Raw genomic sequence first — 14,963 nt, forward strand, 5'->3', positions numbered from 1 at the left:
GAAAACCAAACCATAATGTACGAACAACATTGTTACAATGTGGTTCAAATCACAGATACAATCGTACATGTTAAACGGAGTGATACAATAAATCTAAAGTCCTTGATACGTGAAGAAAAATAGCGAGGGATGTCAAGAAGTAGTTTCGAGATGAAGATGCATAAGCAACTAGAAGCAGTAATACCTGTTTGTCAGCTTCAAAGATTGAAAGAACAAACAAAGCTTGCAAAAAATTAATGTTCGTCTCCTTAGCAATCAGCAAGTCTGATTTTCTAAATTCTTATAAAGTAATCATCCTCTTGAGCACCTCAAGGATGTTCTAGTAAGACCATTTTAGAAAGGAAAACAGTCCTGAAGATTATTGTCACTCAAACACAAACACTGCAGGAGGAATAGTTCTACAATATCATTTTTCATAAGCATCAAAATCTCATTCCCATTAAACGTATGATCGAAAATGTGAAACTTTAGTGTAGTACAGACACAGTCAATAGACCTAAGATAATGATTCTTTGAGTAATCATGTCAATAAACCACAAAAAAGTGAATCTAGGCTACTTCAAGTTGACAATCTATTCCCTATTCCATCACCGAATCTTCAGGAATGTGATACGTTTGTGCCGTTTAGTGTGGAATGATACATGTGAGCAAAATTTAGACACAACTGACGGTCTCTTTCATCTCCCCAACCTCCCCAACCCCTGAACCCAGCCCCATAGCCAGGCTGATGTCTGAAGACGTCAACTTGCCATTCAGAATTAATGTTGGCAACTTTGTCAATATCTCTAACATCAATGTTCAACGCACCATTATCAATACAAACATCCCTGTCCCCCTGACCCTGGTGTAAACCACATTTCCCAAAGTGAACTGCACTCGCCCAAGGTCCTCGTAATGAATAAACGGGCTTACCAAACGAGGGGTAAACGGTTGCCCACATCGTTATATCCCAATTGTAATCATCGAAAAAACAGAACTCCTTTGCTTGTTTATGGATCTTCCTCCAAATAGTCCGATTGAAAGCATAACCGATATTACCCATCCTCTCTGCAACTAGAAAATTGTTACCCTCTCCTCTTGACTTCACATCACTTGGAGCTAGATTCACAGAATAGCAATGAGGACATTTTTTAGGATTCAATGTCACAAGTAATTGCAGATTCCGATATGCATTTGGCAAAATAAAATGATCTTCCTCAATAAACAAAATATGACCTGATATCCCCCGCGTCTCCTTCAATCCATCCCACACCGTGTTCATCATCCACCACCAATGATGCTTTAACGAAACAATTTTAGGCAACCGATGGTTTCCATACTGATCGGGATTCCCTCTGCAATGTATTGTCTTAGGATCATCCTTGCCCTTACAATCTGAAGGCGAGACTCCAGGAAAGCTGTTGGGAAAGAGATGTGGAGAGTAGGGAGCAAAAATCTGTTTCACTTGGCAAAACCTGATGCTCCGGACAAGCTTGTCCATTTCTTCAAAGTACCCATCATGGCTAACAATTAGCAAGGTTTCACTTATTCCTATAACTTTGGACAGGCTATCGACTACCACTCGAAGATACTGTGGTCGGTTGTGCACGTAAAGTACTATAGGTATATGATCCTTGGCTAGTTTTGGATATAGATCTAAGTTTTGAGGCGGCAACCAATTTCGCTTTTCTAAACGAATTGACAACTCACTTTGTTTTGGCAGCCTGAGTACATCATTAGAATCAAAACGATCAAAACCAAGATATGGATCCTCATCAATATCATCAGAAGACCAAGCAGCAAAATTCCGAAACGAATTCGTTTCCATAAGAATCATAAACAGCAATAACCCCAATAATGCCACAAAAACAACCAATTTAAAACGTCTAAGAGCAGCATCTTTGAAGCGAGGTTTCTGATTAATAGCCATAATTAACTTAGCACAAAAAAGAACACCAGTTCTCAAATACCACTATTCAAAGCAGCAGCAAAGGAATCCATGGCTTCAAAACACAAACATACAAAACAGCCTATACCCATTTGAGAAGAGACTAAATATTCAAAAGGGTAAGGACCAAAAACCTCCATCAAAACCTCCACGGTCGGAAGCAAGCAGATCTTCGTCTTAACTCATGACTCAGAATCAAAGCTCAATTCCACAGACAGACCCAAATCCGGTTTCACCATCCAAGCTTCTATCACTGCAGGAACAAGATGAAAGAAACAAACAAAAACACAAAACCAAGGCTGTGTTATAACAAGAACCTCACAGGACTAACTATTAACAACGTGGGGTCATCGGAAAATTGGATTTGAAGCATCAAATTGCTTCGAAAAAAGGGTTATGTTATGGATCGATGGCGGCGATTCGAGGGTTTGGTGAAAATGTGGGAAAGAGTGGAAGTGAAGACGAAGAAGGGGAAATTTCCCACTTCAAAAGTTGGAAATAAATTGTGGGTTTTCTTGGAAGCAATCAACGGAGTGGAAGTTGAAGGGAAGACTTAGCTGAAGAGTGAATATGAAAGGGATTTGATTGGAGGTAAAGACTAGAAAGAGAGGGATTCGTCTCATCAGCGAGGAATTTTCTTTGTTCACAACTATGGAGTCAATCAAAACGGTAGCTTGGCTTCCCCCAAATTTGGGGAAATGGCATGATGGTCCATAATAAATGGTAAAAATGAAAAATGGGTTCTCTTTTGAAAATCAATGAATTTTGATCTTATGTTCAGTATGTTCACGAGACGAAGCGAAGACGGAAAATTACTATGGTATGAAATTACTACGAAAAATTTGTACGAATGACCCAATTTTTTGGTCCAAAATGTCAAATGACCCATTTTTAAAAAATAATGTCAATTGACCCTCTACTGATATCATCATCATATCAAATTACGTAAATTGCCCTTACACCAGCCTCACGAGGTAAATCTCGCTCTCGTCTGATTAAACGCTCTCGCTCTCGCTTGAAATTCCCTGGTTTGATGTGATTGCTTGTCAGTGTACGAATGATTTGATAATTTTCATGACAGAAGCCTCAAATCAAATCAATAATACCTAAACACAATATAATGGTGATTTCTTTAAACTCTAGACTCAATTTCAAAGGTGATTACTTCTCTGGTTTTCAACAGTGTTTTGTTGAACGGAGATTTTTCGAACGAGAATTTTCAAAACGAGGCTTTTTCAGAACGGAATAGCTTTTTCAGAAAGGTGAATTATTTTTAGTCTGTTTAATTATTTTTGCTGTGTTATTTCTGAAAAGGTAGCATTACAAAATTTTATATTGGGAGAGAGTAAGAAAGAGGAAGAGTAAGAGAGAGAGCGAGATTACGAAAGAGAGCGAGATTTTGAGAGAGAGCGAGATTAAGAGAGAAAGCGTGATTGAGAGCGAGAGTACACTTCAATTGCTTGTACAACTTAATGAAAAATGTTCTCTTGCTTTGTAGGATGACAAAAAATTATCTATTTATTCGATTTAGAGGTGATTGGGATGAGAATGAAAGTTCGTATATTGGGGGACAGTTGAGAAGAATCATTATGCCTCATATATTGAATTATGAAGAATTTAAATCTCGCATTTACAGGGTTACAAATGTCAAAGAGTTTGATCTTATACTGAAAGTTAAATATAAGCTTGAATTTGAAGCCCTTCCACAATGCATAATGAATGATGATGATGTTTGCTTCCTTCTTTTGCGAGAAGAGCTTAGTAGACTTTAGATAGTTGTAACGTTGAAATCTAATCAAGACGAAAATATTGGAATGGGGTTTGGAAATGTGAGTTATGATGATACGGTTGTGGACAGACAATGCGAGGAATCATATCAGTTTCATCGAGAAGAGAATGATATTCCATTGTCTACCAATACTGTACCATCAACATTCGATTATATGGATTGTGGTCCTTCAGTGGATGTGAATGAGCAACCAGTAGGATTGAATGAAATGGATCGTGATCATGAAGATGTGTGTCGTTCTACAGCAACTTCAGTGGTTCCACCATCTGTGTCTTCAAGTCATAGGACAGAGTTGATTATGCCTGGCACCTCTTCATCTGGGATAGAGGACGTTGAAGTTGGTCAACTATTTTTTAGCAAAAAGGACTTAAAAATGAGATTATCTATTCTGTCAATCAACAAAAATTTTAAATTTAATGTCAGGAAATCAACCAAATCTCTGTTCACTATCAAATGTATTGGGGAGACATGTAAGTGGAGCCTTCGTGCAGTCAAAATGGAAGGGTCTGATGTATTCAAGATCATAAAGTACTGCAGTTCGCACACATGTTCTATTGGAATTTTGAATCACGATCATAGACAAGCAACTGCTACGATTGTTGGTCAGCTCATTAAAGATAAGTTCACGGGAATAGGACGTATTTATAAACCTTGTCATATCATTGAGGATATGAGAAGAGATTATGGCGTGAACGTAAGTTATGATAAAGCGTGGCATGCAAGGGAAGTCGCGTATGATCTCACTAGAGGTACTCCAGAATACTCATACTCCATATTACATGCTTATGGAGAAGCGCTAAAAATAGAGAATCCGGGTACAATCTTTGAGATTGAACTTGAAGATGAGGTGCATTTCAAGTATATGTTTATGGAATTAGGGCCTTGTATTAGAGGTTTCGCAAGTTTTCGGCCTTGTATTATTGTTAATGGGTCGCACTTGAAAGAAAAATACAAAGGCACCATGTTGGTTGCGGTTTCTATGGATGGGAACAATCAATTATACCCACTAGCGTATGCAATAGTGGACAATGAAACCGATTGATCATGGAAATGGTTTATGTCAAACTTGAAATGCAGTATCGGAAAACCCGATAATCTGGTATTTGTGTTTGATCGGATGGTATCTATCAACAATGTTATTCGTGCATTTTTCTCCACAACATTTCATGGATTGTGCACATGGCATATAGAACAAAATCTGGTTACAAACTTTAAGGATAGCACGGTTGTTGGGATATTTAGAGATGCAGCAAGGGCATTTCGCATGACAGAGTTCCAGACAAAATGGGACGAACTCCGCAGTTTTAGAGACGGTGTTGTCATGAAATATTTGGAAGACATCGGTCTTCAAAGGTGGGCATAGGTTTACCAAATAGAACGAAGATATGATAACATGACATCCAACAGTGCAGAGTGTTTCAATTCCTTAACTAAAAAGTATCGACTATTGCCCATAGTATGCTTGATTGAACATGTTAGAGGAATGCTCCAATCGTGGTTCTATGAATAGAGGAATTACTGGGCATCTCGAACGACATTGCACTCTGACTACTGTGAAACCCGATTGGCAAGTGAGGTCGATAAGGGCAGACGATATCGGGTGGAGCCTATTGATTAAATCGGGTACACGTGCGAGATAATCGATTGGACGGTATTTTCAATCTTCACACGAAGTAATGCACGTGTAAGGAATTTGACTCACTTGGTGTCCTGTGTTCACATGCAATTGTTGCTGCCAAGGAAATAAATATACCCATCCATAGTCTTTGTAGTCGATTTTATACAGTGGACTTTCTAATGATTGCGTATACGGAGCCTATAAATCCACTTGGCCACATATCTGAATGGAAAAAACCTCCTACGTAGAAAAGATTATCCTTCCTCCGAAGTTTTTGTCATAAGCCGAGCGACGAAGAGTGAGAAGAATACTATCCAGAGGAGAATTTCGCAGATAAATGAAATGTGGTCGGTGTGGGAATTATGGGCATAACCGCCAAAATTGTACTGAACCGCTTACAACCGTGCGACATGCTGTAAATGCCAGAAATCGAGACACAAACACCCCTTATTTAGTTTAGTTTGTAACTAACTTGTAACATTTCACTTGTTATAAATACCATTGATCAGTTTTTCATACATCATACTTGTAACATACTTCATACTTTTTCATACTTATAACATACTTCATACTTTTTCACACTTATAACATACTTCATACTTTTTCATACTTCATACTTGTAATACTTCATACTTCATACTTTCATCTTGTAAACAAAAAACAATAACAAGCTGGAGTATTTCTATAATAGTAATCTTCATACTCTCTCAATCTTCATACTTGTGACAAAAAACAATAACTTCATACTCTCTCAATCTCGCTCTCTCTCAAAATATCGGTCTCTCACAAAATTTTGGTCTCTCTCAACATCTCGGTCTCTCAATCTCACCCTCTCTCAACATCTCGTTCTCTTTCAAAATCTCACTCTCTCTCAACATCTCGCTCTCTCTCAACATCTCACTCTCTCAATGTTTGAACTTTTAACCTTTAACCATATAATGTTCTACATACCATTGATACAATGAAAAGAGCAGTAGCTCAATTATGCATGTTCTGATACAATTCTGATATTGAACTTTGAACTTTGAACTTACATAAAAAATACATGTTCAATTATACAATGAAAAGAGGTGTAGCTTCATTATACATAAAAAATACATGTTCTAATAAAATTCTGATATTGAACTTTGAACTTTGAACTTACATAAAAATGCGTCCCCTTTACTAATAAAGGAAAGAAAGCCTCAACCAGAACCACATTCCTTCAATTATACAATGAAAAGAGCAGTAGTTCCATTATACATAAAAAATAAATGTTTTTACATACATAAAAAATACGTGTTCTATACACATAAAAAATATGGAGTGTTTGCCCATAGTTGACATGCTAACTGCATCCTATATTCACTCATCTTCTCCTGAGTGATTACGGACGGATCAGCACCAGTCACCAGGTGTTTTAGTAATTTGATTGCGAAGATGCCACAATCAAGCGACCCATGTTCTATGCTGACATTCATAGGTTGCGAGATTTTCCAATGGGCTGTGGATAGGTCCGACTTTGAACGATCCACGTCATAGTAGTAAAGTAGGGATGGTACTGTGACCATCAATAGCTCTAGCCAATTCACCAGCTTTGTCATTGGTGTGTATGACGGAAGTGAATCGAACACGAATATGTGGCCTCTGTTAATGTCCATTGCAAGGACCATCCAGTGGTCAATGATATTCATCGCCGTATAAACGAAATCCACATTTGCCCATTTGACATCGAATTTACTGGTGACGTAGTCCTTATACGTGTCTTCATCTTCCCATACTAGGGCAGCCTCCAGAAGTGTTTTATTCTTTATTCGTTTAAATACCCCGCCATGAGCATTAAGGTAACTCTGTCAAATAAAATGAGAAGTTAAGTAAAGAAGTAAAGACTAGGAAACTTAATGAAATATAATGAGAAGTTAAGAAACGAAATATCAAAATTTACCGTTACACTAATTGGCAAGATGGTGAACTTGTGCATGCACATGTCGGACCGGGTATAAAATTTTTCTTTCATAAAATAAAATAAAGTATTTATGGTCTGCACGAAAAATTACTATGTTAGTAAAAGTACAAGATAGCTAACATGTAAAGAAGTAAAGACTAGGAAACTTACATCGCACTCGACCAATGAATTCGGGGTAATCAATTCCTTGAAGAATTGTTTGGCGAGTGGTTTAAACTAGAACCTCGTTGTCCGTATTGTCGTCCAAGATCTAGCCCATCATTTCTGTAAGGATATTGTGTGGAACATCATGTGCTACGTTATATGTGACGATCGCTCTGGATAGTGACGTAGCTACACCTGGGAGAGGATGTTTAACCATACTTTTCTTCTTTACTTGAGCTGGGGGTGTATATTTATCAACAAGGTTTCTCTTATGACTAATTCTTCGAGATTCCTACATAAACAGATAACAAAATGTTACTGATCAAGAAATATAAAAATATAAACAAAGATTACTGATCAATAAATTATTCACCAGCATAACTTCTTTTGTGGTCGTAACAATCCCAGAAGTGTCGGCCTCTAGGATGCCAAACATGTCAGCCTTTGTATGTGGCATGGTGAGTAAGGCAGATGTGTCGGACTCTGTTTGTGGTACGTTGGCCTCTATAGGTTCGATGTCAATTGGTGATGTCGTGGTGGTATCGGGTTGTAGAGGGGGAGTGAGAGTAGGTGAAGTGGTGGTATCGGGCTGTAGAGGGGGATGAGAGTGTCAGAGGCAGTCGCATTATTGGTATCAGGATCCCAAGATGGGATGGGTGACCTGGTCGTCTTCTTATTCACCGTGGAACCCTTCATTAGTAAAGTAAAATGATGAGTTCACGAACACGTAAAAACTAAACACATAAAGACATAAAATGATAGTAAATGCAAACCTTGCACATAAGTAAATGCAAACCTTGCATATAGACTGCAACAATGACAGGATGGCTGACAATTGCCTTTTCATGTCCGTCATGTTTTCTCCCATACTGGATACACGACCATCTAAACCCGATATATGGCCATCCAACCTCGATAGTGAGTTGTCAATGGTCTATAGGTACGAATAAATAGACTCGTCGGGATTGGCTCCCTCCCTGCAGCGGGCAGCATACTTAGGACACTCCTCATCCACAAGTCGCTCTCTACGGGTGTCCGCAAGATAGACATCAAGTTGGTTCAACTCGTCCTCATCGCGTACATCCCCTAGAACATATCATCACTAGGTGTGTATGTCCCTCATTCCACCCTTCCATATTCAGCATCCTCGTGCTCAGAATGCTCAGGTTCATCCCCTCCCTCCACCTTGAAAACTTTATCATTGTCATCTCCACGATGATCATCACCGTCACTTTCACTTTCAGGACTACCCCCATCACTAATTGACCTATTGCCACTTTCAGAACTATCATCATCCGCACCTAGATCAAATATAGGTCGTTTGTCCACTGGGGTATCCCGAAACTCCCTCTTAGCATCTGACATGATAGTGCCCTCTTTAACTTTTATCTGCATTAACAACCCAGTAAACTGGTTAGTGTCAATTTAACAACCAAATAAACATATTATGCATAGAGTAAACACGCATTGTTAGACTTGAATATCTCTCTCTCGAGTACTTTGAAGGACACTGAGTGGGAGCATGACCATCGTAATATGCGGGGCAAAGCCACCTTGCTCCTTTGCTCCGCAATGTTCTCAGCTATCGATGAAGTTAGGATCTCGTACGTCCATACCTAAATAAAATTTATAATATATTAAAAACAAAATTAATGTTAAATCAAACAACACGATTATTATGTTAAGCAAATTTACCTAGAATGCTTGTGGAAATCCACGTAAAGAGTATTTCACAACGTAATTTTTATTTCCTTTGATCCTCATCTTGTATAGATTGCTCTTATCATTCAATGCAGTCTTTAGAGCATTCAATGTCTTCTCCCAAATAATGGTACCCCAATCAAGACTGTTGTAGTACTCTAAGTTTTGAACGTCCTAGAAACGTTTAAGGTCCACTGCATTTTTCTGTTTGTTTTTCCCCATCATTGCAACCTCAGTATAGTAAACTATTGTGATCTTCACAGTATCATCATCATTTTCAAACTCCATGTCCTTGTATTTTTCTTCAAGTTGACAGAGATGTAAGGTGTCCTTCGTCACTCGATTACCAAAATACTTGATAGCAAGTTCATACAAGGACTGTTGGTTCTGATCAACTTGTGTTAGAGATTGCCACAAACCAGTCATCAACAAAAAGTCATCCTTCGAAAAAGTGACAATCTTTCCACAAACAGAGAATGACATTGAGTCTGATCTCGTCCTCTTCACTTCTCTCAGCAATATGTGATGGATAATTGGGTTGTTAAACACCATGTCAACGTCTACAAATCGTACAAAAATTGTTCTTTTGAATATGTCCAACTGTCTTGGCGTAAGCTTCTCTTTCACAATCTTGTTTGCATTAGCAATGTGGACCAAGCTGGTTACTTGACCAGGAAATCGGTCGACTTCGAGTAATCTGAAACGTGTTGCCATCTTAAATCACTCCTGCATGAAATAAAGATTCAACCAATAAATTCCTTCAGAAAAAAAAAATTGTAAAACGACATTTTGTTTAAATCTCGCTGGACTCGCTCTCGCTAGACCCGCTCTCTCCAATGTCGCTCTCTCCGGTATCGCTCTCTCCGATGTCGCTCTCACTTATCTCGCTCACATTCTCTCAATTTACTCGTCATCAACCATATAACACATCGAAAACCAGAAAGCAAACAAAAAAACTATAGGTTCACTTATATCGCTCACATTCGCTCTCTCTGGTGTCGCTCTACCGATTTCACTCTCACTTATCTCACTCACAAACTCTTTCTACTCGTCTTCAACCATAGAACACATCGAAAACCAAAAAAAACCATATCAGTGTATTTCTAAACCCAGAACGACCCACAAAGCCCCATTACCGATCAGTGTAAGATATTTTCAGGCACATATTGAAAGATTTACCGATCAAATTCGATTTGTCGGTGGCAGTAGAATCGTTTGCAAGCCGAAATGATGGATTCTAAAGAGTTTTTTGGTTTATGAGCGATACGAAGCCATTAGCCTTGGAAAATTTGAATGAAGAGTTTTTAGTTTTGGTGGGTTCTTAGTAAAAAGGTAAAAAGACGAAGAAATAAGGGCAATTTACATAATTGGTATGGTGATGATGTCAACAGAGGGTCAATTGACTTATTTTTTAAAAATGGGTCATTTGACATTTTGAACCCAAAAATTGGGTCATCCGTACAAATTTCCCAATTACTACTTGAACCTTAAATGCATTTTTCTTCTATTTTCTTTGTTTTGCAGCGTTTCCTTGTTTTCTTTTTTGGTTTTTTTAAGTTTTTTTTTTATCTAAATTTTTTGTACATTTTTTCTTTCGTTATTTTTCTTTTGTTCTTTTTTTTTTTTTTTGCATTTCTTCTTCTTTTTTTCTGTTTTTTCTGCGTTTATTCTTCTTTCTTTCTTTCTTTCTTTATGTTTCTTTGCATCAAACATCAAACCTAGAATATAGAGCATTAGAGTATCGAGCATAAAGCATACAACACTGAGCGTAGAGTATCGAGGATCGAATAACATATAGTTAGTATATAGCATAGATCATATAACATATAGCATCGAGTATCGAGCATCAAGTACGGAGGATCATGGATCAAGGAACGAGGATGAAGGATCGAGTATCGAGTATCAAGAAAACTTATGAATCATAGTGCGCGAATGGTTTCTAGGGTCAAATTGATAATTCACATGGTGCTGAAATAAAGTAGAATGCCATTTTTCATTCAATTTTAAAAAGGTACCAATTTTTCATCTGGTCCCCCAAGGTCATCCATAAAAAAAACCCATCAAATTTGTCCATAAGTTGGAATTTTCCCTTTTATGGAACAATTTTTTTCTTTTTTTTTCCCCCAAATGATCCAACTCTCACTCAATCTCAAAATCGGGCTTTGGGAGGTTTAGGAGCGTTTGGTGGCAGAGTCGAATTGAGTTGGTAATAATTATCTGGAAAGTTAGATTATCTGTGGAGTTAAATTGTTAGTGTATGTTGTTGAAGAGTTGGGTTAGATTGAGTTGGAGCGCCTGTGTTTAGAGTGCAGAATTGAGATGGGTATAGTTAGGTATTTGGTGCAATTTTTTTAAACAAAAATGATTTTATCTTGATTTTTTTAATTTCCAACCACAGAGATATTTTTCTAAATTTTTTAACACTAAAAAATGATTTATTCTTTTTTCCCATTTTTAAAACACAACAAATTTCTACAAAGTAAACATATACTAAACACAAATTTTGAATTCAATTTTTGAACACTCAATTACATAATATATATTTTTTCCATTCCTAAACACGAAATATATTCCAAACAAATGAAAAAATTTCACAACTACTTAAAAATTGAACAACTTTTTATTTTTCATTCTTGAAAAATATAATATATTTTCACTACACAACTTAAACGCTCAACTGCATAACAATTTTATCTACATTCTCAAAGATGTGTCATATTCCAATAAAATAAACATTTTCTCTACTCTCTAACCCTCAATCAATTTTAGTTCAACCATAAATATTAATTAAAAAATAAAAATAAATCATTATCTTATTTTTTGTCCATTTGTGTAATATGAATCAATTTTTATGGTTAATGATTTTGTTCTTGTGCAAACATTTGATTCTTTACATTTTACACTAATACAACGAAATATTTTTTGTATGTGAACTCATTTTTTGCAAACATTTTTTTATGGCCAAGTCTTATTTGCCACTTACAATTGAAATAATAATATCTACAAAAATGTCTATATACATGTTAAAAAATACATAACAATGAATAGCACTCGGTACATCACAAGCTATTCCCCAACAATTAAAAAAAATTGGACTATAAAAAATAGACTCTGAACTTAAAACTAATGAATCTCAAACTAATTATTGGAGGAATTGTACAATTAGTTTGGGCTCTACAAGTAAGATAACAAACTATAGCTAGATTAGAATAAAGCTAAATGCAAATAAAATTAAAATCAAACATACTACAACATACCTCCAAAGATTCAAAATAAATTAGACCGAAACACCAAGACTAAAAAAGGTTGTCATTAAGGGTCTCGTTTGATGTAGTCTTCATCGGAGTTGGTCGTCTGATGTGAATGTTAGTGTTGGTTGACAGAAGTAGTATCCACCGGAGTTGATCATTGAAGATGGTTTTTGTTGGAGTTGTCATTGAAGGTGGTTTCTGAAGCACAAAGTTGGTCGTCAAAGTTGGGCAAGCGAAGGTGGTTGTCGGAGTATGTCGTCGGAGTTGCTTATGCGAAGGTGGTCCTCATAATTGGTCACTGATGTTGTCGTCAGAGGTGGTTTTCAGAGCCCAAAGTTGGTTGTCGGAGTTGGCTGACGAAAGTGATCGTCGAAGTATTGTAGTGGTAGTCACCGACCATGGCCGATGGGTGGAGTCATTGAAAACATTGGAGGGAGGGAGAGAATTGGATTGAGTTGAAAGAAGAGTTGAGGTGAGTTGGAGTGAGTTGGTTAAAAAGCCAACTCAACTCCACCAACATTTAAAGTTGGTGAGATAAATATTGAGTTGGTAATTTTTACCAACTCAACTCAACCCATGTTGGTGTGTCAAACACCCTCTTAAGGTTGTCTTTGAGTTGCTTTTCTAAATAAAAATTGGATTTTTTTTAGTACAACAATTATGGGATTGGAGATTGTATCTCCGATCCAACCGATCAGAGTGCATGACAATACCATTGAGTCAAACTCACGTTGGCAAAATTGAGTTAAATTATGGGGGAAAATACTCCTTTTAGTTTTAACCTAAATATTAAATTTGATGTTTTTATGGATTTGACCTCGATTAGTTGTGAATCAATATTTTCATTATATCATAAAACAGTACAAAAGATAAAAAAAAATAAGCAACAAAACATCACTAATGTAGATATAATATAAGTAATAGACCTGTTAATTTGTTTAAAAATCATAAAATGTTTATTTACTAATTTAAACTTTTTTTGTATTTTTTGTTTTTATAATTTTTTCAAAAATATCCATCGATATTTTTGTTAAATTAAAACCTCGACATTTTCGTTAATATCAACCTTTTAAATCTTACCTTTAATTATAAAATTAGTTTCATTCCAAGAGTTTTAGGATATCAGAAATATCCATGGACAATTTTGAAATCCTTATTTGATACACAAACATTCTCTTTTTCTGTTAAATAAGGGTATTTCATGCCCTTACAAAAAAGTGTTTTCGATTTTACTCCTCATTCATTACTTTTTATTTTGGATATGGTTAATCAATTAAAATTAATTGATAATCATTTACTAAAATCAATAGAATTAATTATGTAACTAGTCAAACAAAACTAAGCTAAGTGGTAATTAACACAATCTTCTTTTTTAGAAATAAAAAAATTTGATCATTCATCCATGCCATCGATGTACTAAAAAAACTATTTAACTTAATCTTTTCTTGTTGGCTTTGTTTTGGTTTTGTTGCCCTGTCTTTACTTGTGCTTTGTTGCTTTGATACCTTGATTCCGGGCTGTGGAATCCCTTTGTTATTGTATAATAATATCACATATTCTAAAAAAAAATCTATTTAGCTAGAGTAACTCAATAATATTTTATTAAGGTATACTTGATTTAATTTTACAAATCAAAGCACATTAAACGAATGTAACCATTCATACAAATGGTTAGATGGAGTCCCCTCAAAGGAGTCATCTTGGGGGAGATTCGTGATTGTATGATAAAGCCTCATATTAAGGAGGTGTTTAGGACAATGAGTTGGTTATTGTAGTTCTAGGTTATTATAGTTATGTTATAATAGTTTGTATCTTGAGGTAGATTATTTTAATTTGGGTTAGAATAGTATGTGTTTGAGATGTAAACTATTTTAGTTTGAGAAGAAAATAATAAATATTGTAGCCAAGAATAGAAAAATAATGAATGTAAAATAGTAAAACCGGTAGCAAATAGTAAATATTTTAATAAATTGAGGTTTTAAAATAGTATTGACTGTAGTTATTTAAAAAATACAAAATAGTGTTTATTGTAACAAGAGGTGGTTATTATAGTTTTAGGATAATCTTGACCCAATCGTCCTTTAAAGGTTTCTAATTAGCTTTCTCCCATTATCATTGGCCATTGGGGAGATCTCGGGTTTTGGCCCTTTGAGCAATACTATTTTCTAATTAAGTTTGATTAATCTCAACAATATATTAATTATTTCAAATTATTTAAATTAAGCTAATATATAATTTTCATTTTTCAATATTCATAATTAATCACTTATTCATTATTTATAATCAATTAATTATTTTGTTTGATTAGTTTTTTTTATTGACATATCATATTTTTCTCTCATTTTTCACTTTCTATATAATATATAAATTATTAAAATATATTTTTTTAATCATTTAGTTAAACTAAAATTAATTTTAGGGAGATTTTCAAAAATAGAAAAATAAAGGAAACTATTTACACAAAATAACAAATTTTTAATCTTTTTTTATGGATGCTAAGTCTATCAAGGATAGAAATTGATAAAAGTCTATCACTAATGAATACTAATAGAAGTCTATTAATGTCCATCAGTTTTTTTTTTTTTTTT

At 35.5% G+C, this 14,963-nt stretch overlaps 2 protein-coding genes across 2 annotated transcripts; both read right to left on the reverse strand.

Annotated features, from left to right (window-relative positions):
• Positions 1–393: 393 nt before the first annotated feature.
• LOC120078267 (alpha-1,6-mannosyl-glycoprotein 2-beta-N-acetylglucosaminyltransferase) lies at positions 394–2,618 on the reverse strand. Its single transcript, XM_039032491.1, has one exon. The coding sequence runs from the start codon at positions 1,907–1,909 to the stop codon at positions 599–601; it is 1,311 nt and encodes a 436-aa protein (XP_038888419.1). The 5' UTR covers positions 1,910–2,618; the 3' UTR covers positions 394–598.
• A 6,680-nt stretch (positions 2,619–9,298) lies between these two features.
• On the reverse strand, positions 9,299–9,838 carry LOC120077380. Its single transcript, XM_039031265.1, has one exon. The coding sequence runs from the start codon at positions 9,836–9,838 to the stop codon at positions 9,299–9,301; it is 540 nt and encodes a 179-aa protein (XP_038887193.1).
• Positions 9,839–14,963: the final 5,125 nt, after the last annotated feature.

The sequence above is a fragment of the Benincasa hispida genome, chromosome 5 (assembly GCF_009727055.1).
Source record: "Benincasa hispida cultivar B227 chromosome 5, ASM972705v1, whole genome shotgun sequence".
Taxonomy (NCBI): domain Eukaryota; kingdom Viridiplantae; phylum Streptophyta; class Magnoliopsida; order Cucurbitales; family Cucurbitaceae; genus Benincasa; species Benincasa hispida.